Source organism: Peromyscus californicus, unplaced genomic scaffold (assembly GCF_007827085.1).
Source record: "Peromyscus californicus insignis strain IS unplaced genomic scaffold, ASM782708v3 Scaffold_9__1_contigs__length_137607984, whole genome shotgun sequence".
Taxonomy (NCBI): domain Eukaryota; kingdom Metazoa; phylum Chordata; class Mammalia; order Rodentia; family Cricetidae; genus Peromyscus; species Peromyscus californicus.
Window position 1 is genome coordinate 63,661,880 of NW_026294617.1, and position 27,658 is coordinate 63,689,537.

Consider the following 27,658-nt stretch of genomic DNA (forward strand, 5'->3'; position numbering starts at 1 on the left):
GGCTTAAATGCCCTCTAGGCACTGGGGCGGGGGGGGGGGGGGCAATGACGTGACCTCTATCATGGTAGGTGGGGTCTTGAGCAGCTAGCTGTCACCCCTACCAGGAATGCAGAATTGGACTCCTGTTGGCTTTTCTGAGAGGGCGGGGTTTGGAGAGAGAGAGAACGGCTGAGCTGGAGATTCCAGCTGAACAGTGACCACATTGTAATTTTTGTACTGCTTGAAAGACTTTGCTGGGGTATATAAGCTGTAAGGGAACAATTAACAACATAGAGAGGGATACATCTGGAGAGAGGTAAGAAAAGAAATAAAGAGATGAGAGATAGCCGGGCGGTGGTGGCGCACGCCTTTAATCTCAGCACTCAGGAGGCAGAGGCAGGCGGATCTCTGTGAGTTTGAGGCCAGCCTGGTCTACAGAGGGAGTTCCAGAATAGGCTCCAAAAGCTACACAGAGAAACCCTGTCTCGAAAAACCAAAAAGAGAGAGAGAGAGAGAGGAGAGAGAGATCCTGAAGGTGTATGTGTGTTTTTCCCTTCTTCATCAGCCCCAGAGGATTGAGTTTTACTCCCTCAGATAGAAAAGTCGACTCCATGGTTCCCCCTCAGTTCCTGAGCTGCTGAAGGCTGGTCCCCAGGGCAGCAGTATTTCCTCTTAAAATCTCTTAGAGAACTGCACCCTCCCCCATTGCACTGTGACCTGCTTGGCTGTATCCCTCCCTACACCATGAGCTCCCCGAGTGAAGGAGTAAGATCTGTCCTGTTCCCTGCTGCACTCTGACATAGTGTGCTCAAGATGGGGGGTGGAAAGTCACCCACAGGCTCCAGTATTAAAGGCTTGGTCCTCCGCCTACAACACTAGCAGGAAGTGGTTGAGCCTTTAAAGAGGTGGGGCTTCATGGAAGGAAGTTGGGTCATTGGTGGCGTACCTCGAGGAAGGCATGGGGTCTTCAGCTCCTGGTCTTCCTGACTTTGCTACCTGGTCACCATGAGGTCAGCACTTCACTTTGTCGGATAACCCACAACACGAGGTGCTGCCTCATCAAAGGGCCCAAAGCAATGCAACCAACCAATCATTTACTGGAACCTCCAAAACTGTGAGCCAAAATAAACCTTCTCTTTTTACTTAACATCTCAAGATGTTTATTATAGAAACAGAAAGCTGATTAACACACAGCACAGTGCCTAGTACTTAACAAATGCAGTAACTATAAACTACATCTTGTTTCCACTTGAAATACAGGAAGAGCTCCTGAGGATGAGATTCTCAAGGGACCGAGGTAGGGATCTTACAATGAGCTCATGAACTGGACCTCCTTCATCACTTCTTTAAGAAAATGAGTGGTGGCTTACAGAGGTGAGGCTAGAAGAGGGACATAAAATAATGTAGTATACTGCTGAGAACTCTTTGAGCACATGCTACCTGAATACTATTCTATTCTATACACATTTTCTATTCTATATGCTGGTGGACCAATCCCAGAGCCTGAAGAAAGCTCTGAGATAGACTGCTTCTCCAGCCCTGCACATCCGTTTAAAACCACATGCTCTAGGGTGCACCTGAGTGCTTCATTCAACTTCCTACCAACTCATTGAGGGATGGTGTATGAATTATATATTTTGTAACAATTCAGTTGTGATTCTTCTCCTCCCTCCCACATCTTCCACTTCCCCTTTGTTCAATGATGCTCTTTATAACTGACTACACCAGCTCATAACTCCTAGTCAGCAAACCCAGAAAGCAATTTCTGCATTTCCAGAATGACAAACTGTTGTCAACAGGAGCTCTGAGCTCCTTCTCTCAACTCATTCAGAATTATTTTCCAATTCAGTATTTGAGAGACACTGTAATTCACTTGTGTTATATTCATTTGGGCATTCAATTAAGTTGTTAGGCATGGGAGGTACCACACTACTCAACTTTGGAAAACCACACAAGTTAAGGGGTGTTTAAAAGGCATAGATTTCACTTCTTTAAGTATGTGTTCCTTCTGTGGTAAGGATAATTATATTTTATCCTGATAATATCGCTTTTGAGGAGTAGGACTGAGGAGTTGGGGGAGAGAGAGCTCTGATTTGTGGCATTTGCCCATTTCCAAAGAATAAATGATCCTTGGTGATTTCAAGTAAATATTATGGAATTATTAAATAAGCTATTGCTAGCAGCCTCCAGCATACCTAATATTATATATTGCAATGCCATATATATATATAACTGAAAACACTACTATCAGTAAGAAGAGTACCTGACCCAAAAAGTGCCTGCTCCCTTTTCCTACTTCTAATCACCATCTAGAGTTGTTTAACCTGTCTTCTGTTTTGTTTTAATTTTGGTTTTCGTGTGTGTGTGTGTGTGTGTGTGTGTGTGTGTGTGTGTGTGTGTGTGTGTTTATTTGGGGAAGTGAGGTCAAGACAGGGTCTCACTATGTAGCCCTGGCTGTCCTGAAACTCACTATGTAGACCAGGCTGGCCTTAAACTCACAGATCTGCCTGCCTCTGCCTCCAGAACTCAAGGCATGAGCCACCATGCCCAGCTTGAGTTCCTTTAACTTGTATCACTAACATTTCCTTGAAGCTCCTGATTAAAGAATTATTCCAGGGACCAATCAGGCTTGGGGAAAAGTGCCTTTACTGACTGAGCCATCTCACTGGCCCAAGGAAAGGGTATTTAGATCATGTAGGTTATGTCTTGATGCTATTCCAATGAACTTCTGAGTGCTGCTGGGGAATGACAGATGATATAATGGCATCGTCCTTCACCTCAAGGAATTTGCAGTCTTGGGTAGTGAGACCGAGGTATAAATAATAATAGCAATCACTGTGGGTTTTAAGAGAAAAGTAGTAGGATTCAGGCTTGGGAGTGATCAAGTGTGAGGACACAGAGGATGTTTGAGGAACAGTGGGTTCCCATACAGATTTGTCCAGTCACATTCACTTTTTATTCTTCTGATCTTACTCTCTCAGTACAAGATGTGCGTGATATGAACCTATCAATCATATTCTCTCTCCTTCACCTTTCCTTTGCTCTTTGCATAGGTCCCTCTGCTGGTATGCTATTTCCATCTGTTGACTTAAGTCCTATTAAATTCTGGCTTAAACTCCTTATTACTGTAGCTTTCCATCACTAGCTCTCAGTAGTTGGCCAAGTTGGTCATGCATGTATCTGTCACACCAAATTGTAAGCTCAGAAAGGAGACCACATTTCTGTCATCTTTATAATATATTCATTACTTAGCATAAGGTCTGCCAGGTGCCAGGTGCCCTAAAAATGGTGGGGGGTTTTGTTGTTGTTGTTGTTTGTTTTAGCTTCATTACTTCATCATGAGTGCTGACTTTTACTAGAGTCTTGCTGTGGGACGTCTTTCTGTACGCTGTGAATATGTGTTGCTCTGATTGGTTGATAAATAAAACTGCATTGGCCTATGGCAGGGTAGGATGGAGCCAGGCAGGAAAATCCAAGAGAGATAGGAGAGAAGAAAGGAGAGTGGGGCAGACGCTGCTAGCTGCTGCCAAGAGAAGCTATGTAACCCAGGCTGGTCTTGAACTCTCAATCTTTCTGCCTCAGCAGTATACCAGTACATCTAGCTCCAAATAACTCAATGGTGAGAAGACAAACTGGAGCCAGTGAGATGGCCCAGCAGGTAAAGATTTATCACATAGACTTAGTGGTCTGAGTTGGATGCTTGGAACTCACAGAGGAAGGAGAGAAGCGACCACGAAGTTGTTCTCCAACTTCTATGTGCACACTGAGGCACTTGTGCCCCCTCCCCACATCATTCACACACACACACACACACACACACACACACACACACACACACACACACACACAAATACTATTACTACTACTACTACTACTACTACTACTACTAATAATAATAATAATAATAATACTTTTTAAAAAGACAATGTGATTTAAACATGGGCAAAGGATCTAAATATCTAAATTCCTTAAAAGGCATATAGGTAGCCAACAAGTATATAAAAGTGCTCAGCATTACTAACCATCAGGAAAATGCAAATTAAAACAACCACTACCACCAAAAAGACTAGATAAATGTTGATGAAGATGTGGATAAAGGGAAACCTTACCTTACCACACTTGTAGCCACTATGTATGTAAACAGTGTGAATGTTCTTCATACAATTTAAAATAGAACTAACATAGTCCAGGACTACCACTAGGATTTCCCAAAAAAATAAAACCAAATGTCAAAGTATTTGAAAGTATGTCAAAGAGAATACTACTAGGTCTCGGTCTCTCTCTCTCTCTCTCTCTCTCTCTCTCTCTCTCTCTCTCTCTCTCTCTCTCTGTGTGTGTGTGTGTGTGTGTGTGTGTGTGTGTGTGTGTGTGACAACATGGAAGAATCTAGAAGACAATTTTGCATTTTACGGACATGGAAGCTGAAGTTGGGGAACGCAGAAATATATGCCCAAGGCGTAAGTGGAGGAACTGGAGTGGCAGGATCCAGTCCTGTGTCTGTCCCAGCTTGTCCCTTGTACCCACAGGTGGCCAATAAAGGCATGCTCTGAACAGACAAGTTGTATGTCATTCCACAGTCCTTACCACGATTCAGAGTATGAATTGGGCAACTCAGCCCACAAATGTTCCAAGGAGCCTTAGTTTCCCAGGATGGTCCATGGAAAACTGATGGGAAAGTTGGCCAGCACTGTTAATCCTTCCCTTCATAGGACACAGTGCATATCAGCAGATTCCCATCCTGGGGAATTCTGCGGGAGAAAAATCTTTTCCTTTCTAGGTGTGTCAGTCAACAGCCTGTGCAGCACTCTCAGGCACTGGGATGTAGACACCACAGGGAAAGGGAGGCAGGCTGCAGGAAAACACCACAGTGGGAGTGAGCAGGCTGCAGAAAAGACACCACAGTGGGAGTGAGCAGGCTGCAGGAAAAGACACCACAGTGGGAAGGAGGTAGGCTGCAGGTACTTTTTGAAACAAAATGCAAGCTTTTATTTTCCTTAAGAACGACTGAGCCCTTTGTGATTTATGTTTAGGTTGCTTTCTCTTGAGAAGGAAGCAGTTAAAACCAACATAAGCAATAAGCGACAGACAGTAAATCAGAGGGAGAGGCAACTCTGCAGTCCCATCTCTGAGCTCAGGCTGCACCTTCTGGCTTCATCCCCAAACCATTGCCTTCTCCACCCTGCAGTCTTAGGGACTGTTCTCTTGCAAGGTTGGCTGGCCACACGGCGTGCCCCGCACAGCTGGCCCCCACGGGTCTCCCACTCCTTGCAGGAGTTGGGACAGAGAGGTATTAGAAATCCGTTTGTGGGACTGCCACTGCCCAAGCCCACAGATTTCACAGAAATACAAGTATTTGCCTGAGGCAAAGCTCTTTCTGCCTTTGGGTTAGGCAGGAGTCCTCCAAAGACACTCCCACCAACGTGAGAATGATTCTGTGAATCCTTTAAGATATCCAGGTTACGAATGTTGGGGATTCTCTATTTTTCTTTTTGCTTATTTTCAGTTCCTCACTGGCAGTACTTGCTTCTTGAAAAGGAGAAGGCTGAAGAGGAGGAAGGGAGAGGGGGAGGAGGAAGGAGAGGAGGAGGAGGGGGAGGGGAGAAGGAGAAAGATGAGGGGAGGAGGAAGAAGAATTACAGGAAGAAGAACATTTGCAAAGAGCCTACAGTTTAACCCAGTGAACCCATGCAAAATGCTAAATTGCATTTCCAGTGCCTTCTGGAGATTTCCCTTCCGCCTCACCCTGCCTCATCACCCACCTAATACAACCAGAAGCTCCCCGACCTGCTCCGAAGTGTAGGATCCCCACTGGCAGGAACGCTTGCCGGGTGGCCCCCCCTAGCCACTCAGTCCAGGCACTGCACCCACCCACTCCTTACCCACTCGGAAGATCAGGTCGTCCTCGATGGGGTTCTCTTTTCGCTTGCCGGTGCTGTACATGCTGGCGGGTCTCTTCACAGCTTTTTGCTTGACGTGGCCGCTCCCGGGGGACTTGACGCGTCGCTTCACGCCCTCGGTGGTGGGGGACACGTCGGCAGAGCGGATGACCTTGAGTTTGAACGGGCTGCCTCGGATGTGCTGGTCGTAGAGCCTGAGGGACAGGGTGAAGTCCCCCTCCTTCTGCACGGTGTACAGGAACTCGTAGGTGCCGTTCTTATTGTCCAGGATCTCTCCGTCCGCCACGCTGCCGTCGGGGGTGCTGAGCTCGGCGGTGAGGTACGCGTTGCCTGTCTTGCAGAGCTCTCCGTCTTTGTCCTTCGTGGTTATGGTGACGGACATGGGCTGCCCGATGATGGTCTGCCGAAGCCCCTCGCCCGTGGCCACCGTCTCCGAGGCGACAGCGTTCGTGGTGAGGATGGTCCCTAGGTTGTGGATGGACTTCTTCAGTCCCTCGGTTTCCACGATGAAATCCAGCTGGTCGTTCTCGCGCGGGTGCAGTGGGAAGTCCTGGTCCGCCAGTTCGTTCAGCTTCTCGCTCATCTGCTTCTTCACCAGCAGCACCTCCGTCTCCGTGCCATGGTTGAGGGCCTGCGCCGTGAAGTTGCTGCAGCTCTTAATGCTCTCCTGGCCTTGGAGCAGGGTATCCAGCTGCGACTGCAGCACCTGCCAGGTACACAGAAGCAGTGAGCACTTCCTGCAGGATACTGTGCAGCCCGCGGGACGCTTGCCAAGGAGCTGGGGCAGAGCCCTCCGCCCAAAAGAACCACCTCCTATACCCGCCCACTCAGGTGGCTCCGCACCGGCTGCATTCCATTTAACCCAGTGAACCCATGCAAAATGCTAAATTGCATTTCCAGTGCCTTCTGGAGATTTCCCTTCCGCCTCACCCTGCCTCATCACCCACACGTGCATTTCTTGGGTCATCTGTTTACACGGGGCAAAACAGAAAGGACGCTACCAACAGTGTGGCAAACAAATTGTCTGCTCGATGTGCAATAGTCATTACTCTGTGGCTTTCCCTAACGTTCAGAGCTGCCTGGTCACCACCTCAAGGAACAAAACCAACCATTTGAGAAGTCTCCGCATTTGAATACCAGAAGCTCTCCTCCTCCCCGGTGGCGTGGTGAACAGCCTGAACAAAGGCTACAGTCAGGATCCACTTTGAAGTTGAGGAACAGGTTGGTGTGGGTGAGAGCAGTTAAGAGACTCTCCCACATTATAATTAGGGGAGGAAAACATTCCAGGCAACTCTAAACCCTGAAAACATTATGATGCGCAACCTCTCCGTATGTCAAACTATACATTGCTACAGAAGGTCACGGAATCCCAGTTTTGCCAAAAGAAAAACGGGGGTGGGGGGTGGGGTGAGCGGGGAATTCTCTACTAAATGAAAACAGGAGTTCACAGCACAGTGGTGACATTCAAGGACCTGTGTAGGCCCCTGCCGCCACTGCTGCTGTTAGAACACAGTAAGCCCTGCCGCCACTGCTGCTGTTAGAACACAGTAAGCCCGTGCTCTGAATGGAGTGGCCCTGGTGTCACACCTCCTACAGGAAACCCGTAGGACAGCAGAACCTTACTTTGTGTTTGAGGCCATAGTTGACCTCCAGCTCCATGAGCAGCACGCTCTTGCGAACATTTAAAGTCTTCTGCAGCTCATCAAAGGTGGAGTGGATGTCATCTACGATGCTGGCCTTTTGGTTGGTTAACTGATGGATGATTTCTGAGATGAACTGAAGAGCAGAATCTATTTCTGGGAGTCTGAGAGACAGGAGAGTCATTAACGATCATTAACCCAGAAGTATTCCAAAGTCTACCTACACCTTTCAGTTTCTCTAAAAGCAGAATGCCTTTTCTATGATGCTTCCCGCCATCTTTAAAAAGCAATAGAACCAACGTGGCGTTCAGGGCCACAGCTCTTTCAGTCTACCTTCACCCATCGTTGTTAATTATCAATGGTGTGATATTCCTTGTCGTAGAAGACTGCCTTGGGCACTTAGGATGTTTGACAGTGTTCTCTCCTCTACCCAATGCCAACAGCATATCTCCACCCCACCACTGCTAGGCCCCCAAAATACCTTTAGGTATTGTCAAGCATTCTGGGAGGGTGGGGTTGGTCAGAATTGCCTGTGGTAGAGAACCACTATATTCTAAATGTCTAGCTTTATCATTTTTTCCCCAGTCATATAAACTTAGCGGAACTCAGAGTATCTGGAGAAGTTCTGGTAAGTTTCTAAGTTCCTTTAAGGAACATTGAAAAACTACGCTTTCTCACTGAGACTTTGGACTATTTTGTCTCGTTTTTCAACTGGTTGCTAATGTCTTCTTTTCAGTCTCTCTCATAAAGGACATGGGTACTACTTTCATATGTGTCCATGCCAAAGAAAAAACCCCGAAAACAAATACTCTAGGAAAACTGAACAATCACTGCTCAGCACCACTGTATGGGGCTCGGCAGAGAAGAGCCATCCCCGCCACCACCACAGGCCTGAAGTATGGCAATAGTTCTCAGGAAAACCTTGGTTCTGGTTTCAGGCAGGAAATCAGAGATCTCATGATCAAGAAGAACGTAGGACATGCTGCAGAGTCATATGTACAGGCTAGCATGACCCTCCCATCTCAGATACCAGACGTCGAGGCCAGGCCTCACATGGGGTAGGGTGGGGAGTCTGGAGGGGCATGGCACCTTTTGTTGACTGCATCCAGCTGGACCTGGAGTGAGGCCTTGTGCTGTTCCACCACATCCTTCAGGGGCACGGTGGGGTGCTCCGCGTGCTCCCCCTCGGTGCACTCCCGACACATGGCTGTCTCACAGGACTGGCAGTAAAATTCCATCACCTGTGGGAACACAGAGAACTTACTCTGCAGGAAGTGTATATATATATACACTCCCCCTTCATTCTCAGTCATGAAAGCTGTTGGCATCACAGGGTCTAAGCTTTGACATGACAGGCCTCAAGCAGAGGTGCATCTGACTCCAAAGCCACTGCTGTGGCTCTCAAACACTTGGGCCCTAGAACCTAAGCTCTTTATAAAGTACTGAGGACTTCAAAAGAGCTTTTGAGCCAGGCATGGTGGTGGAAATCTTTAGTTCTAGCACTCAGGAGGCAGAGGATATGGAACTCTGTAAGTTCCAGGCCAACGTAGTCTACACAGTAAGTTCCAAAGCAGCCACAGCTATACAGTGAGACCCTGTCTCAAAAACAAACAAACAAAAAGGAGCTTTGGTATACATGGATTCTTTCCTTTCCATAGATATTTGCCATATTAAAAATGAAACAAAAATTTACTTTTTAATGTACTGAAAGTGAAGCCACTTAAATACTAATGTTGGCTAATGAATAATAATAACTTGTGAAAAACAATATTTGCAAGGCAAAAAATGCTGGGAGGAACATGGCATGGCTTTGCATTTCAGTACATCTCTGCAGTGTTGAGCTTGATAGAAGACAGCTGGATTCTCCTCTCTGTTTCTGCGTCATTCTTTTATGACAGAACACGTCACCCAGATTCCGGGAAGTTCCACCATATACACTTGAGAGAAAGAGAGTGAAAAAGACAAACGCTGCCTTTCTATTATTGTGCTACCAATGCAATATTCACCTTGCGGGTCCCCTGAAGAGGTCTGGGGACCCAGGAGGGCTCCTGAATCTTATTTAAAATTGCCACTGCTTAGTCAGAGATGCACTCAGCGGCTTGCAACCTGGCCCCATCACACATTTAGCTGAATGGCCACAGACACATGACCTAACTTCTCAAGAAGAGAAGATGATACTGTCCATGACAGTAACCTGCTCCACTGGACCACTGTTGAAGATTAAGTAGGTTAATACGTACAAGAACTTGGTGATGCCTGGCACCAGCTCAGTATAGTTTGCAGTTAGTAACTGCTGTAGTGATGACAGTGACATCATCTGGTTGTCTTTAACCTGAAGTTAAGTCACTTATCCTGGTTAGGATGGACACTTAGTAACAATGTAACACAAAAGCCCGAGAGTTAGTTACTCCCCTGTTTTCTCTACTGGGAATAGTATCTTCCAGTTTTGAATTCTCAGAGCACTTTTGAGGGAGAACTTTATGTGGCCCTTTTTAGTAGTGCACACACTGAAAAGGGCATAAATCCTGACCCAGCATGATGGATGATGGATTTTCACAGCGTGACTGAAACCAACAAGTTCCTGATCACAGGGACTCTCTTATCCAGAGCCCAGATCGTGCCTCACCTAGAGCGGGTACTCGAACTGGGTCACGTGAATCACAGGATGCCTTTACCCGTGGTTCTGGAGGGAGGTGTCATGGCAACCCAAAGGACCCCTTCCTTATTTAGTCTCACTATTTGACACAGTATTTTCTGGAGCTGATTGTATTTTAGAAACAATCTCTCCATGTGAACCAGATTCAGAAAAAAGTTCTTCAAAACATTTCCATGATAACATTAGATTTCATGCAGCATTGCACTTTGAAGTTGGTACGTAGTAAGTGACAGGAATTCGTACTTCACTTTAATTTTGTCACATAAAATGACCTTTAGGGCTATGCCTAGGCCATAAATTAGAAGCCCTCCCCCTCACTGCTTTTTGGAGACAGGGATCAATTTATTTTTTTAAATTTTTATCACATAAGGAGACCTGTTAGGCTTGGACCATGAATTGGAAATTTCCTTTCTTTCCCCCTTTTCTGGAGCTGGGGCTCAAACCCAGAGCTTTGTGCATGGTAAGCAGCTGCAGTCCCCTTAATTTCATTATACCCCAAAGTTTTCTGTGTCCATCTCCTGTTCAAAATATCCTCATGCTGAATTAAACTGAACTTTAATGACAAACTCAAATGGAAATTCAGCTCTTCCAAGGGAAGACTCAAAGTTTGTTTCTTATTTTCCAAGCTGTGTGAGTCAGTCCAGCTCAACACAACCTGCCACACAGAAACCACTGGGTGAGGATGCTGTGAACTAAGGGTCCCCTTCATGGATCCCCCTTTCTCTAGCTGGAGCTGCACTTGGATTGTTTTATGTCCCTTTAACATATTCCTGGCTTTCACTGTTTAGGAAAAACAGAAGGATCCAAAACTAATGCACTGCCATGCTGATGAATTTCCTACTGTCAGGTTTCTAGAAATTACTTTTGGAAATGCAAATATTTGGTAACAATGTATGAACCTTATATCACAAATATTTTATTTATTAAAAACTATTAGTCTAAGAGGCTTCCTGTCTTTCAAAGGGCTAGAGGAAGGAAGACAAAAAGAACTTTTCTGATAAATTCTGAAACTTTTTGCTGAAAATGTCCTCCCTAGGGATCCATGGAGTATGATCCCGTGAGGGTGAAGACTCCTTTCACTTCATGGCTTCAGCAGAAGGTGGTTCATAATATGAGGACATTTTATTTCTGGATCACATGTAATAAATATTCCCCCTTTGTGGTAAATACTCATGAAATCCCAGCAGTGCAGGAAATTACTGCCGCCGTGTGCGGTAGAGTCAGGAATGGAATGTGAAAGCTTCTTCCCTCCCGCTCTTCAGGGTGTTGGGACTGATGCTAGTGTCTGGGTTGGGGAGTGTGACACACTAATAGTGCTCATGCAAGCTACCAGCACATTTCCCATGTCAACCGAGGCCGACACTGAATTGCCACATGCTGCTCGTGAGAGAAGAGAGTGCCGCCTCAAGTGTAGAATGAGGTTAGACAGTGGCCGTTTGTTTAGAAATTAGTCAGTGTGCACGCTGTGTTTAGAAATCTCAAACACTGTGCCGTATTACTTGCATTTTCTGGTCTGAGTTCAATGTATTCCACAGTCTGAGAAGTGAGATGATGGGAGAGGAAGTTATAAGATAAGAAAAGGACAGGAAGTAATATATGGACACTAAAAATCTAAAATGTCATCAAGACCAGAGCCCATCATCCTACGGTTACTAACCCCCTTCTTACTCTTTTTAATTTGCTTTATGTATTTGAGTGTTCTGCCAGGTGCTTGCAGAAGAGGAGGTCCCCATCCTCGGGAACAGGAGTTGCAGATGATTCTAAGTGGCCATGTGGGTGCTGGGAATTGAACCCAGATCCTTGACAAGAGCAGCCAGTGCTCTAACCACTGAGCAATCTCTCCAGCTACTCTTCTTAATTTATATTTTCAACATTTGGTGGCAGGAGAGTGGACTTACTGAGTACGGAAACCTCTGCCATATCACTAACTGATGACTAAGTTAAGCTAATGGAACATATTCCAGTGGTCACACATGACAAAAATTGTAGCCTTTACAAAACTGGTCCAGAAAAGTCACTAAGCAAAAAAAGAAGAAAAAGTATAACAGAGAGAAAATAGGATTTCTAGAGTTGCCACAATACTTTTTCTTTCTTTTTCTTAAAGATAGAATCTCCCTCTGTAGCCCTGGCTACCCTCAAACTCACCACCTCCCTGCTTTAGCTTCTCAAGTAGTTATAACTGAAGGTGTATGACACCATGTACACCCTTCATCACAGTATTTTAAATGCCTTAATTTCTAATGAAAAAACAATAAGTCATAAAAAATAAGAGTGAGAGAAGATGGGGCTGGAGATGGCTCAGAGGTTAAGAGAACCAGCTGCTCTTCCAGAGAATCTGGTGTCTCTAGACTCACAAGGCACTGCACACAACCACACACAGACACACACAGACACACACACAGACACACACACACACACACACACACACACACACACACACACACACTTAAAATGATAAAAAGAAATCTTTAAAGAGCAAAAACAACAATGAAAAGGTTTGGGGACATAGCTCAATGAAAGAGCTCTTACCCAAAACGCACAAGGCACCAAATCCAACATCAAATAAATACGTAAATGTCCAAAGAAACAAACTGAATGTTTAACCTAAAGGTGTAGAAAAAGAAGTTTTCTGTGAACTACAACTGAAAAGGATCTGGGCAGCTAATTTAGCATCAGACATAACAGTTTAAGGCAATTGCCACTGTCACAGAGAGAAGTGTGTAACTGATAAGAAGGAAATTATATAAATAGAAGAATTAAAAACTTTATTTAGATTGGCCAAGAGAGGAAGAAGCCTCAAACTACTAAAATCAGGAAGGAAAGTAGGTAGATTTTGCTACTGGTATCTTGGAAATATAAAGAATTATAATGACTGACACTATGGATAGTTGTATGCCAGCAAGTTGAATAGACTAGATGGCATGGACAGACTTCTAGAAACACCCAAACTACCAAAACAGATGCATAGGAGAAATGTAAGTCTGAATAAAGTTATAGTCAGAAAACTGGCAGCAAAGAAAGGCCTAGGATCCAACGCTTCACTGGCAGAATCTACCAAGCATTTTAGATAAGAAATTATTTCATGGGACTGGAAAGTTGGCTCCACAGTTAAGAGCTCTTCCAGAGGACCTGGGTTCAATTCCCGGCACCCACATGGCAGCTCATAACTGTAACTCCAGTTCCGGGAAGTCTGACACCCTCACGTGAGCAAGACACCAGTACACATAAAATAAAAAAATAATAAATTATTAGAAAAAAATTATTCCAATCCTTCCCAAATAATTCTAAAAAGTATAAGAGGAACAGGTTGTAGTGGCGCACACCTTTAATCCCAACACATGGGAGGCAGAGGCAGGTGGATCGTTGTGAGTGTAAGGCTTGCCTGGTCTACATAGTGAGGAGTAGAGTTCTAGGGCAAGGTGATATAGTGAGACCCTGTCTCCAAAAAAAATTTTAAAAAAGTGAGGATTTTGTGTGTGTGTGTGTGTGTGTGTGTGTGTGTGTGTGTGTGTGTGTGTGTGTGTGTATGTGTGTATGTATATGTGTTTGTGCAGCATTTCCTAATTCACTGGGCCAAGGGTATTGCAAAACAATAACAGACTGATATCCCTTGTATATTTGGGTAAAAAATCCTGTGCAATGAACTAACAAAACCCAGCCACACATCAAAATGATGGTAGGATTTATCCCAAGATTGCAGGGAGAGTCACATATGAAAATCATGACCTGGGTTTGTGACATCACCAGGTCAAAATGGTTGTTTATAGATGTGGAGTTGCTTTTGGGGGGTGACGAAAATCTCCTGGAACCAGATAGTGGTGATATCCGCACAATTTTATGAATATAAAACCCACTAACTATATACTTTTAAGTGTTTGAAATATTGAATTTGATGTATTGTGATTTTTACCTTAAAAGAAAAGAAAAAACAACCCCGACTGCACCTTAGAGTTAACAGCAGCAAGTGTTCATTGCCTGAGGCTCAATACCCCGAGTGTGTCCTGGGAGAAGAACTCAGGAATCATATTTTGAAGTGCCGAAAGCTAGTGGTTCTTAAATGCTCGTTCTAGGCTTTCACAGCTGAGGCTTGGTGAGTTCGGCACTAATTGTGGGGTGACTGTGTGCCCCTCAGCTGAGCTCATCTGTCTCTAGAGAGATGATGCCACTGTCCCCAGGGGTGGGAGGGCAGCCAGAGGCCAGGGTGAGCTTATTGGTGTTGACAGGTGGTCACCGTCTGTGTCCATCAGCAGAGGAGCTGGCAGAGCCACGTGCATTCCTAGGGGGAAAGGATGCTCCAGGCCTGTGGCCAATCTGGAGGCCTTTGTGGGGATCCTGACAGTTGATGGGGGAGGGGAGGACACCCTTGTTAGTGGTAGGGTAGTCTCACCCTGAATTCCCCTCCTGTCAACATCCTTGTTAGTTGCTGGATGGAGCCTCACTGAACACTGACAGGGCTCCCTGGTCATGTGTCTACCCAGGATCACAAGGCATGAGCTCAAGTGTTGGCTTTAAGAGCAAAGAGCCTCTTAGATCATTGGCTGTCATTCTGTTTCCTTTAGGACTTGGCAGTGCGGTCCCGGCGGTTTAATGAGTAGAGCACACAGCATTTCAACACGTGACAGGCCTTCATCCACTGGTGCTAATCAGCATGGCAGCACCCCACTTTGCTGTTAATCACCTGATTTTATTAACCTTCATACGCTCGACCGGTTTTTAAAGATTTGCCCATGGCAATTAACTGCAGCAGTTTATCTGGGATACTGAGTTGGGCTTGCATATGCAATGAGCATTCCCGTTTCAAAGCATAGCCATCAACTCCTACAGTCTATGACCAGACTACAGAGTGCTAAGATACTAAGATATGTGCTGCTAATTCCCCATGGCCTCTCGCTGGTTCATAAATTTTATGATCTTGAAGACCCACAGTGATTCTGCATGGAGGAAGTGCTCAGAACATACTTTCAACTTCTTCGTTCACCTCAAGGAGGGTCAGAGCCTTTAAATAGATTTAGCTTTTGATGTGATGGGATGAACTGCATTTGGTAGAAAGGAGGGGAGGGGGGACTTTAACCTGAAGAATCATTAATGGTTCTGGAGGTGCTGGAATTAGCAGTGCATCCAGCATCCAGTGGTCTCTGGTGCTGAAGTGGGCTCAGAAAAGCATCTTTCGGAATTCCTTTTTATTCTTCTGTAAGTCAGGGTCTCAATATACAGACCAAACTGGCTTCAAACTCAGACTCACAGAGATCCTCCCCAGTGCTGTGAGTAAAGACATGTGTCACTAACCTAGGAATTCTTTTCCAATTTGTCCACCAGACAGTAGCCAGAGATCCCTCTTTCCTTAGTTTTTCCTAAGAAAGATAGTGTCATTTTATAGAAATTCAGTTGTTTTGCTCTTTATTTACTTATTTCTGAGGTTCTGGGGAGAGAAACCAGGGCCTTGCAAATGCTCTACCACAAGCTGCACCCTAAGTCCTGTAGTTTTAATTTTATTCACTTTTTTTTCATGCTGCGGTTTGAAGTCAGGGCCCTATGAGTGGGTGACACGCTCCACCCATTACCCCATTATTTTGAGATGGGGATCTTGCTTTGTAGTCCAGGTTGGCTTCGAACTTGTGAACTTGTGACCCTCCTACCTGAACTTCCCAAGTGCTAGATTTATAGGCAACACTATCATTCCTAGTGCATAGTGATTTTAGAGTTAATCACCTCAGTGGAGGGCATCATTACATCCTTGCCAAAATCTTAGCCCTGCGGTCACCTGGCAACACCAGCCTGGTGCCAATCAACTCCTTTGATGTAGTTCTCCAACCTCATTCCTGCTGGAACAGAGCCTTCAGTGGGTTAGTCCAGCAGACGGACTCCCACAGCTTCCTTCTATCTGAGTCTCCTCTGTTTTGAATCAACCCTCTCACATCCCCTGCTAGCTTGAGATGAGTTCAATGTAAATTGTACATAGGTGTGCCAATGTTTAATGGTCTTTAATAGAGCCTCAGACTGAGGTCAGGATCAAGTTCCCAATAATTGTGTCCAGTGTCCTTCCTCCAAGTCCTGGTCTTTTCATCTCTCTGGCCCATCGCCATTTCTTGGCTCCTGAAGACACTGGGCTGACAGCACAGTAGAACACAGCATTCCATTCTCTCTGCAACTCTGTCCCTTCTGAACAAAATGTCATTCTTCTTTCTATACTGTATACACTGTATATACTGTACACATCACATAGATACTGTATCCATATTGCATATACTGTGTACTGTGTATCCTGTATACACTGTGGCCTCACAGAGAAAAGCCAGAACTCTAAACATAAATATATTCACATATACCAACAGTTATATGTCATTTGTTTCAAAAACATCAATCTGGGGCTGTGAGTGAGGCTTTGATAAAGCCTGTGCTCAGCCATGGCTAAAAATTCTTAGTACCCATCCATCAATCAATCTATCAATCAAATCAATCAATCAATCAGTTTTAATAGTCACACATCAATCAGTTATATGGGCTGATAATAACCTCATCAGGTGTCTAATATTGTAAATTTATATTATTTCTAATTTTTACTATAATATAGAAAGTCAATATTTAATATAGAATACAACATTCCTATTGGAAATCATCATCTTATCCATGATTTCCTTAGAAATAATTCTGTTAGTGGAATTGCTGAATTAAAAGTTGAGAGGCTGGCCGGGCGGTGGTGGCGCACGCCTTTAATCCCAGCACTCGGGAGGCAGAGCCAGGCGGATCTCTGTGAGTTCGAGGCCAGCCTGGTCTCCAAAGCGAGTTCCAGGAAAGGCGCAAAGCTACACAGAGAAACCCTGTCTCGAAAAACCAAATAAATAAATAAATAAATAAAAGTTGAGAGGCTATCTGAAACACCTGTTATAGTTGGGCCCAACTGACTTCACTTTTCTGAAGAACAATGTACTCTTTTCTCCACAAGACCTAAGGTCAGAGGACCACTCTGTGGCATTGTTCTTTCCTTCCACCTTCTGTGGGTGCAGGGTTTGAACTCAGGTCGTAGACCTGGGCAGCGAGCGCCTTGACCTGATGAACCACCTCTCCAGCCCCTACTTATTATCTTTTAAAAGAAAATAGAAGAGAGATAATTATTGTTTAGTGAAGCCTAACCTCCCTAATGTGAATTTTTTTTTAGCCATTTATACTTTCCCTGTGGATTTTCTAAGATCTTTGCTCAATTTCTTTTGAGATAATCATATTTTCCTTGTCAGTATTCTTACATATAAAGAACTCTCTGAGGCATTTTCATTAAGAATTTTATGGTTAGTATTATAAGTTAAAATATTAATAGCTTTCATTTTTCTGTCTTCCCTAGGTTTTGGTATCAGGCATATAAATGAGCCACAAATTAGCTGAGCAGCGTTTGTCTTTCACTACTCAGGAGTATACTAAGAATCGCACACACTCTTTTCTTTCATGTTTCATAATTTACTTTGCTGTTCTTCTCCTAGCTTCTTGAGTTTTTGTGCGTGTTTGTTTTTGAGACAGGGTCTCATTATATAGGCCAGGTTGTCTTTGAACTCACACCAATTCTCCTGCTTCAGCTTAGGCCGCAAACCTGGCTTCCAACTTCCTGAGTTGCATTCTTCTCAAATAAAATAAAATGCTTATTTAACCTACAAAAATCTTCTTTTAAAAAACTATATGGAGTTATTTACTCATATACATATACATTTACCCCATACATGAGATGGTAAAATACTCACTTCTGTGTGTTTTGTTGTTGTTGTTGTTGTTGTTTTATGTGCGTTGGTGTTTTGCCTGCATGAAGGTGTCAGATCCCCTGGAACTGGAGTTACAGACGGTTGTGAGCTGCCATGTGGGTGCTGGGAATTGAACCCGGGTCCTCTGGAAGAACAGCCAGTGCTCTTAACCTCTGAGCCACCTCTCCAGCCCCCCTTTCTGTATTTTATATAGTCCTGCTTTGCCTTCACTGTATGTATTAAGCAGTGGTGAGCCTCAAAAAGACACTCTGTGTGTTTTCCTCGAACAATTGCCAATTTAACTTTAGTATACTGGGCAGGAGCTAAATACACTGACGTTTTGTTGTGGCCCAGTTATACGGTCGGTTTCACTGGCTCAAGTTCTCCCAATCTCAGCTTTGCTCAACAGACTGTCTTCTTAAAACACACAGGTTTTTATGTGAGGGAGGCAGATTCCTGCATGGACATCCAAGGCAGGCAGATTCTCACATGAACATCCTCTTGATCCTCTGAAATACGTCTTCTGCTCTGGGCTTAGTGATACTCTCCAGTCCCACTTACCGACATTAGCTGGACATCTCAGTAAATGCAAAGCCGATGCCCAGCCTCAGTCTCACGACTCTGTCCACCATTCAAACAGCAAACTATTCACCTCTCATTTTGAAGGTTTAATGTTCCATGCTGTTTTTGGAATTTAGGTCAAGTGCTTTCTTGATGGTATCACAGTGTGTCACAATCTCTCCCGAGCTACTTTTCTGTTCCTCCCTGCAAGTCTCCTGCCCACCTGTATTCTGGCCTCACCTCCAGACTCCATGTTCCAGGTGCCCCAGCTGCCTACCATTCCTGAACACCACCACACCTTTACATTGATTACCATGTTATCCTCCCAAGTGCCATTTATTTGACATTCTACACAACCACGGGTTCAAATCTAGGCTGGTGCCTACAGTCGGACTCCTAGTGTTTCTAAGACTTCCTTCCCTATCAAGCAGGGTCTGCAGGGAGCCCCATGACTGAACTAAACTTTACAGGAACTTGTACCTGACAGAAACGTTTTCCTAGATGTAGCACTTAGGATGGGAGTCCAGGCAGAAAGCCTCAGTATTCACTCTGAGCCAATAAGGAAAGGGGCCAGAAAAGTAATATTCAGCCTGCTTTAGGAGGAAACTTTTCAGCTTGTTTTGGTAAGACATACACAAGAGTCTCCCTTGGATTATAGTGTATATGTTATACATTGGTGTCATTACTAGCCTGGTGTACTACTAATTAAATAGTTACAGATGTGCAAGGCATGATGTCTTTTTGTGTTTGAAGCTATCATAAAGCTCAGGATGATATTTATTCTAGGTCTAGCTTCAATGGTGTGTCAGTCAAACTGGTGCTTAACCTGTCCAAGCCTGAGACTCTGTCTATGAATAAGGGTCACTTACACCTGCCTTGCAGACTGCATTGAGAAGCTGAGTGTGGGTGTCTGGCAAATCTGTGCAAAATTCTGCTGAAGATGCAATTCTCGGCGCTAAGGTCTCTGCCCACTTGAACTCATTCTAGAGGGAGAGCACCAAGACCAATGAGCAAACAGCCCACTGATGACATTATGATTGCCATGGGGCAGAATAGGAAGTGACATGATGAAGGTAAATTGCTATCAAGAGGTGGCTGGACATGACGGCACATGCCTTTATTTCCAGTACTCAGAAGACAGAGGCAGGCATATCTCCATGAGTTCAAGACTAGTCTGGTCTACACAGACAGTTCTAGACCAGTAGGGAGTGCATAGTGAGACCCTGTCTCAAAAAAGGGGTAGCTTGCCTCCGAGAGCGTAGCTAGAGAAGAATTTCTGGGAAGGAAATGGAGAATGAAGGTGAAGGGCAAACAAGCCACAGGAGAGAAGGCATGGGACACTGCAGGAAGAAGGAATGGGACAGCCAGCTGAAGGCAGAAACGCCGCTGAGGAGGTTAAGGAGGCCAGGCCGGCTGAAGTAGAGCGGGCCAAGTGCAGTGTGAGAAGCAGTCAATGGCTGATGAAGAATGCTCGGCTCTAACAACCACTTGCTCTGCTGGTGGTTTATAATACACTGGGGGGTGGGGTTTATATTACAAGTAGCTTCAAATGCTTCTTAAGTGGCCAGTATAAGGGAAAAAGTGAATAAAGTCATTGCTTAGAATGAATATAATATTAGGGATGGAGGTATAGTTCAGTGACAGGGCATGAGCATTCAGAAAGCCCTGGGTTTGATTCCTAACACCAAATCATCATCATCATCATCATCATCATCATCATCATCATCATCATCCAATAAAGGGAACAGTGCCAGGAATTGAATCCAGAGACTTTGCCATGCTAGGTGTAATGGTTGGAATGAGAATGGCCCCCATAGGCTCACGTATTTGAATGCTTGGTCCCCAGCTGGTGGAACTGTTTGGGAAGGATTAAGAGGTTTGGCCTTGTTTAAGGAGGTGTGTCACTGGGAACAGGCTCTGAGGTTTCAAAAGACTCCTGTGAGCTAGGCAGTGGTGGCATACACCTTTAATCCCAGTACTCAGGATGCAGAGGTAGGTGGATCTCTGTGAGTTTAAGGTCAGCCTGGTCTACAGAGAAAATTCCAGGACAGCCAAGGCTACACAGCAAACCCCTGTCTCAAAAAACAAAACAAAACAAAAAGACTCATAAGATTCCCTGTCCCTCTATCTACCTCACACTTATGGTTGTGTCTAAAGATATTTGCTCTTAGCTACTGCTCCAGCATCATGCCTGCCTGTCTGCTGCCATGCTCCCTGACATAATAATCATGGACTCTAACACTCTGAAACCCAACCCCCAAATTAAATGCTTTCTTTTATAAGCTGCCTTGGTCATAGTGTTTTATCACAGCAATAGGAAATTAACTAAGATACTAGGCATGCAATCTACCATTGAGCTAAACGTCCAACCTCTAAGAAATATGTATGTATTTTTAGAGAGTCTCTCTGTATTGCCAAGGCTGGTCTCAGACTCATCATCCTTCTCTCTCAGCTTCTCGAGTGCTAGGATTATAGGTATGCACACCACGCCTGGATCAAGAAATAATTTTAACAGCTAACCTTTACTGAGAGCTTACGATGCGCTTTATATCATCTAAACATTTCATTTCCCAACTTCAAATAATTCTGTTTGGTAAATATCATTATGACTTCCTTCACACAGAAAAGGGAGCAAGAGTTTAATAAACTCGCTGAAGCTGAGGCAGGAAATGTGTTTAAAGGCAGGGTTTGAATCATCCAGGCTGACTCACAAACCTGTGCTTCTAGCCATGACATTACCCTGTCCCTTCCAGGCACAGAGCTACTGTGAGTCAGTTATTTGATGAGTCTTATAGGCCCATTTGCATTTATAACAGTTATTCTGCTTGCTAGAAGCAGGAAGTACGTTTGCAACTCACAATCTGTAGTCTTTATCGGGGATGGACAAAACTTCAGTTCTTCCTTCCTAAGGAGTGGGATCTGAGACATGAGAAAAACTCTTCTCCAAGAAAAATAAACTCTAATTAATTAGCATTTTAGCAATCACTTTCAATTTGTAGAGCTTATCTGCTATTAAATCTGTATCCATGATTTTTGACTTGCATGTTATGTCAGAGTATGCCTAGCTTACAAGCAGCAACTGACTCTCTCTCCCGAGGACCACAATAGCATATTCCAAGTAGAGATGATGAAGATGGATTTTATGCTATAAGTAACTCTGGTTAGAGAAAGTGAGTAGGGAAAAGAGTCTGAGGGTTGTCAAAAACTTGTTTTTAATTAGTCATTTCTCAGACTATTATTAATATATTATTAATAATCTTTGCTTTAATGAAGAATCTCTGAGGTGTGTATCCAAAGCCTACCCAAGGCCACAACCACCATGTCCCCCATGCAGCCTGCTGTCTGCTTCACTTACATTCCCATCGTGGTTTGGGCACGAAAGAGGCTTTCCTGCAGCCACAGCGGTGACCGTCTCCAGGATGGAAGAGTCCTCACCATTGCTGCCGGGCGTTCGCTGCAGCACATCCATGAGGTTTGTGATAAAGAAGTTGTTCTGCAATGCAGCCACCCCTTTCTCAGGCAGGATGGAGGTCTGGCGACACACCGGGCAGGAGAGGGTTAAGCTGTGGGCTGGAATGTAGTTCTGCAGGCACCTGTTGTGGGCACACATGAGGGCAGTCAGCACAGAACGCCACTTCTGCAGGTACCATCCACATTCTCATCAACAATGGCTGACAATGGGCCACTTTGCAGAAACCTACTTTATGGTGTCCTGAACCAGAGAAATCATCCTTCAGAGACCAAGAACCAACCTGTCCTCACATGGGCTCTAAACACTGACCAGACAAATGGCTGTGCTTGAGGAAAAAAATGTCATAGACTTCTTTCTGTAGCGTCACAGTGTGGTTGGTTCAAGATCAAGCGATCTTGACCTTCCAAGGAACTTGATAGACCTACCAGGTCAGATCATGTGACTCACATACATAGTAAAGGTTGGAAAGCCTTGTTCTGTAAGCATTGAGCTCACAAATGTGTAGACTTTTGCAATTGGTGGGAAAATGTCAGATGTATTTGTTAACATTGAAATTTATTTGACACAAAACCATAATTATATATATAAAAAAATCTGACTAGAAATACTTGGTTGAAGCTAGGATGAGACACCCAGACTAAGTGACCGCATCTCTCGCTTCTCCTCAAGAAGCACCAATTTCATCCAGTTAGTTAAGAAAGAAATGTATTAACAATACAAACTACATTTGAAATATTCCCCTGAACCTATAGAGGAGGCACCATTATGACCCCTTTGGACAATGAAGAAACATGGGTATAGAGAGGGCTAAGGACCTCGCCTAGCTTTCTTTAGTAGGTCAGGATTAGAGTGGGAATCCAAACCCAGGCAGTTTGATATCATAATTTAACCTTTAAATAACTAGAGTTGGAGCTGGACTTGCAACTCAGTGGCTAAGTGTCTACCCAGCATGCATAGGTCTCATTCAAGCACTGCAGAAACAAACCCAAAATTATTCTGTACACTGTTTTCCAGTTGCTTAGCCAGAGTTTGAGAACCACCCATGTGGCCTCTTATTTTGCAGATGAAGAAAGTAACACCAAGTAGGGTTAGCTGGTGAGAGTCTCAGAGGTCATTTGGACTAAGTCTCTGCCAGAAATGAAACAGATCTGCTAAAGTCAAAAATGATACTTGAGGCCAAGAGGCATTTGCAATCATATTTTACTAGACAACCGACCTTCAGCAAGCTTGACTTTGCCTCCACTTCCTTTTGTGCTGGATCATCTTCCTGTGTCTTTATGGCGTCTGTTCCTCCTGTCTGTTCTATGTTTTCTGAGTTACCAAAGCTTGGTGTTACTCATAGCTCTATCCTGAAACCTCTTCTTCCTCTGGGATCTTACACCATTATGAGTATAACAGACAGATACTGTGCATGTGTGTTTGTGGGGGGGATCCCACCCTGGGCTGCACCTGCTCTGGCTCCAGAGTGCTAGCACCTAGCCTTAATTCATCTTTTGTTTCTTGGTTACCCTTTGTTTCTCTTGTTGCCCTATGTGAATCTTGTCTGAGATTCTCCCAAGGATACAAAGCGTATGCAAAACTTGGTTCAGGAAACCCAGAAAACTCTGGTACCTGATGCATCTAGAAAGTTGCACTTGGCATTGTATTTTTGGAAGCTTCCTTCAGGTTGTTTTGAACATATGGAAATCAACTGGCTAAAGTGTAAATATGGAGAAAAAGAAAAATGCCCTGGGTGAAGGGAAAGGCTTCAGTCCTTAGAGGCTGGATCCCCCTGCAGCCATGAAAGGCTACATTCATTCCTTTTTTTTTTTCAATATGGTTCTGCATATCTCTGACATTCTCTTCTCTCGTTCACTTCTCTTAACTAACTTCCACTGATCTTGGGGGTTTCTGCTTAGCAATCACTCCTGCAGGGAAGCCTTCCCTGGTGAGGCAAATGTTCTACTACCATGGCTTCCTGCGGAGTTTGGAGGTCCAGCACTTGTCCCTGGTTTAATGTATTAATTGGAATGGTTGGGAGAGTTCATAACTGGCCAGAAGATGTTTAGTTTTGTTCTCCTTCTAAGCCTTGTTGACGGTGTTTTAGAAGACACTGGGTTAAGTGACCAACTGTACATCTTCTCTCTATAAAAACTAAACTTTCTAGCCGGGCAGTGGTGGCGCACATCTTTAATCCCAGCACTCGGGAGGCAGAGCCAGGTGGATCTCTGTGAGTTCGAGGCCAGCCTGGGCTACCAAGTGAGTTCCAGGAAAGGCGCAAAGCTACACAGAGAAACCCTGTCTCGAAAAAACAAAACAAAACAAAACAACAACAACAATGAAAAAGCTAAACCTTCTAAGGAAAGCTGCTGAGCACTGTCAAAAGGCAGCCACTCCAATAGGCACACTGCTAGAACAAGTCTAATGCACCCCACAGGGACTCCCTACAGTAGGATCTCATGAGTCTCTGCCATGCATTGCTGGACGGGAGGTAGGGCTTAGCAGGGGTGGACCCTGAGCAGCTCAGAAGTGTTGCTTCTTACCTAACATGGTTAAGAAAGAAGAATCAAAAAAGCCCCCGAGAGGGTGCTAAAAACACAGGAATGAGGCAGTTCTGTTGAGCACGGACTGAGTGAATCTCAGCCGGTACATACTGTGTAAGTGCCAGGCTATGGTGACCGCTGCAAATAAAGTAATGGTGTCACCACCTGCACCCAGGGACAGAGTGGCAGGTCTCTGGGCTTTGCGTCTGGCCATGCCCAGTCAGTGTTGGGGTGGGGGAGGGGATGATCACTATTTAATTATTGGAGGATATGAATTACAAAGCACTTGGATAAATAATGCCTATATATGAATAAAATGAAAAGCAGAGGTGTGAGATATGTACCATCACTAAAGCAAAACAACCCACTACATTCCAAATGAAAGGAAAACCCCACAACGTCTATCGAGAAGCCCATGTACCCTCCCTCTACCCATCACCGCCATCAAGGATGTAGCCTTTCTGCTGCAGCAGGACCCTTCAGAGTAAATCAACTCTTTTTTTTTTAATCCCCAGTTAAATAATAAATGTGTTTTGAATTGGATGGTAAATAAAATCAGCATCTATGTGAAATCATTGAAAGCACTGAGTTCATGGTCTAGAAATAGGCAGTATACTATTTTAATTACATCTATTAAGTAATAGAAATAACAACATATGTTCAAACATAGCTAGAGTATTTATTCATTTTTAAGAACAGTATTTATAAAGCCTTGCTAAGGATACACTTAAATTAAGTCACAAGTAAACTACATGCTAATAATTTCTCTGCCTGTTTTTGTTTTTGTTGTTGTTCTTGTTTTGATTTTTTGCTTGTTTGTTTTTGAGACAGGGTCTTTTTACCTAGGCCTGGCTGTCCTGGAATTCACTATGTAGACATTTGAACTCACAGAGATCCACTTGCCTCTGCCTCCCGAGTACCGGCCACCAAGCAGGTCGTGAAACAAACTTCTTATCCTTATGGACTTTTTTTGTAACATAGTAAGTCAAGCCCCAGAGTATAAAAGTGTATATAAAGGCCTGGAGGAGTGGTTCTGTGTCTAAGAGTGTTAGCTGCTCTTACATAGGGTTGGAGTGTGGTTCCCGGCACCCACATCCAGCCAGCGGCTCACAACCACCTATAATTCCAGCTCCAGGGTATCTGACACCCTTTTCTGGCCTCTGCTCACAAACAGACAGACAGACACACACAGACATACATGCACACACATATACATAAATAAAAATAAAATCCTAGCCAAGTGTAGTGGTACACACCTTTAATCCCAGCACTTGGGAAGCAGATCAGGCAATTCTCTGTGAGCTCAAGGTCAGCCTGGTCTACATAGTGAAAGCCTGCCTCAAAATTAATTAAATAAATAAACAAACAAACAAACAAAATCTTTAAAATGAAATAGCAATTGAAAACACTCTTTCAAGAAAGACAAGTAAGAAGTGTGTTTTCTTTAGCTCTGTCTTTTGGAGGTGAGCCAGTCCGTTCCTGGATGCTTTCTCAGACTTGTAATGGTTTGAAATGAAGTAAGTCACTGGCGGTTCCTGACTGGGTTCCTAGATGTCTGTTAGGAGCACAAGTCAGGCACTGTCCCCCTTGGGCAGCAGTGGAATCCTGGGAAAGAGCCTGAGCAGGTGAGTGTGGGAGCACAAAAGAAGCTTACCTCTCACAGAAAGTGTGCAGACAGGGCAGGACCTTGGGGTTCTTGTACCGTTCCAGGCATATACTGCAGATCAGAAACTGCTTGTCAATCTGGCGCACCACAGGACTTGGGATGCTGGCGCCCTCACTGGCCATCCTAGACCACTGACATGGGGGGCCGGCTGTCCTCGACCCTGCACGCTGCTGCAGCCAGAGAGAAAAGCCAAAAGGAAAACACAGGATTACCCTGTAAAACACATGCACACCAATCCTGGGCTCTTCCATTCTAAACACAGGTAGACGCCAATGTCAGTGACCTCAAAATAACCAGGGCCAGCTCTCATTACTTCGGGAGTAATAGCAAGCTTGTTTGTGCTATAAATAACAATAAAATAATGACATCTTCCTTCCCCACACAGACAACAGATCAGGAGAGGGTGTGTCCTACAAGAAGATGTTTGCTGAGTTTAAAAGTGAGTGGCAGTTGAGGGGGCAGTTATACAGCTAAGCACGTGCCTTTACTCACGACTGTATTTTAGATACACATTTGCCTTTTATGTTCAGATGACACTCAGTATATTATACTTTGAGGGGACTAGAAGATGCCACTGCCAAACACACCACATTGGTGTAAGTTATTTTAACTGAAAGCTGTTGAGAAACAATATGCAGTCATTGGAAAAACCTTATCTCCTCTTATGTACCTAGAGCCTATAAATAAACTGATGAAAGACATCCCCGGGGGAAGTTACACAGATTGTACTGATGTTAATTTTTTTTTTAACATTTACTTGTTTTGTTTGTGTGCACGTGTGTGGGCATGTGACTGCACGTGTGGAGGTCAGGGGACAACTTGTGTGAATTGGCTCCCCTTTGGCCATGTGGAGCCAGTGGTTGAACCCAGGTCCTCAGGGTCAGCAGCAAGCTCCTTTACCCGCTGAGCCGTCTCTGCGGTCCTGATGTTAGCATTATTTTGTTTGTTCGCTTGTTTGTTTTTTTTCGTGTGCTACTCTACATGCTTGGAAGTTTCATTAAAAAAAAAAAAAAAAAAAAAAAAAGAGGCGCAAAACCCAAGGAGGTGACCAGACTTGGGAGTTTTAACATCAGTACACACAAAGGACCCATCTCCCCCTCTTTGTCTAAAATGGACATGAATTTTCCTTTTGTAAAGGGCATTTCTCCCTCCAAACTGAAGTGTGGGGAAGGCTCTCAGGTACTGCGGCTGCAAGAAGGTGGGTCTTCATAGCTAATCGTGCTTGACAAAGCTCATAGACCCAGGCTTCCCTCTGGCTTCCCCACTGTATGGCCCCAGAACCCACCCTTTTCCTTCTGTCAGCTCTTCACAATGGTCAGGAGTTCGTCACCTGTGCTATCTAGTAACAGAGTAGAGAGAACGCAGAGGCAGTCCCTGGAATCATAAAGGAATCTCCCTCCCCTCCGTACGTTTGAAGGGAAAAGAGAAGTCAGAGGAAGCTTCAAATAGGAAGAGATTGCGCATGTCACAAAGACCCCAGAGAGGGAAGCAGAGTCCATTGGGCAGGAAGTTATAACAGACACAGCTCGGCCACCACCTTC

General features: G+C 44.5%; 1 protein-coding gene across 9 annotated transcripts in view; it reads right to left on the bottom strand.

The window, feature by feature from the left end:
• Trim2 (tripartite motif containing 2) overlaps nt 1–27,658 on the bottom strand; it is a 159,554-nt gene that overhangs the window by 25,979 nt on the left and 105,917 nt on the right. For 7 of the 9 annotated variants that reach the window (XM_052731849.1, XM_052731846.1, XM_052731850.1 and 4 more), the window contains exons 2-6: nt 26,106–26,287; nt 21,813–22,050; nt 8,606–8,757; nt 7,500–7,680; nt 5,859–6,582 (exon numbers count right to left, since the gene is read on the bottom strand). In XM_052731849.1, the coding sequence (XP_052587809.1) occupies nt 5,859–6,582; nt 7,500–7,680; nt 8,606–8,757; nt 21,813–22,050; nt 26,106–26,239 (1,429 nt within the window). In that variant the 5' untranslated portion in view covers nt 26,240–26,287. The remainder of the gene's footprint in view (nt 1–5,858; nt 6,583–7,499; nt 7,681–8,605; nt 8,758–21,812; nt 22,051–26,105; nt 26,288–27,658) is intronic. The other 2 variants (XM_052731852.1, XM_052731851.1) reach the window with 1 other exon arrangement.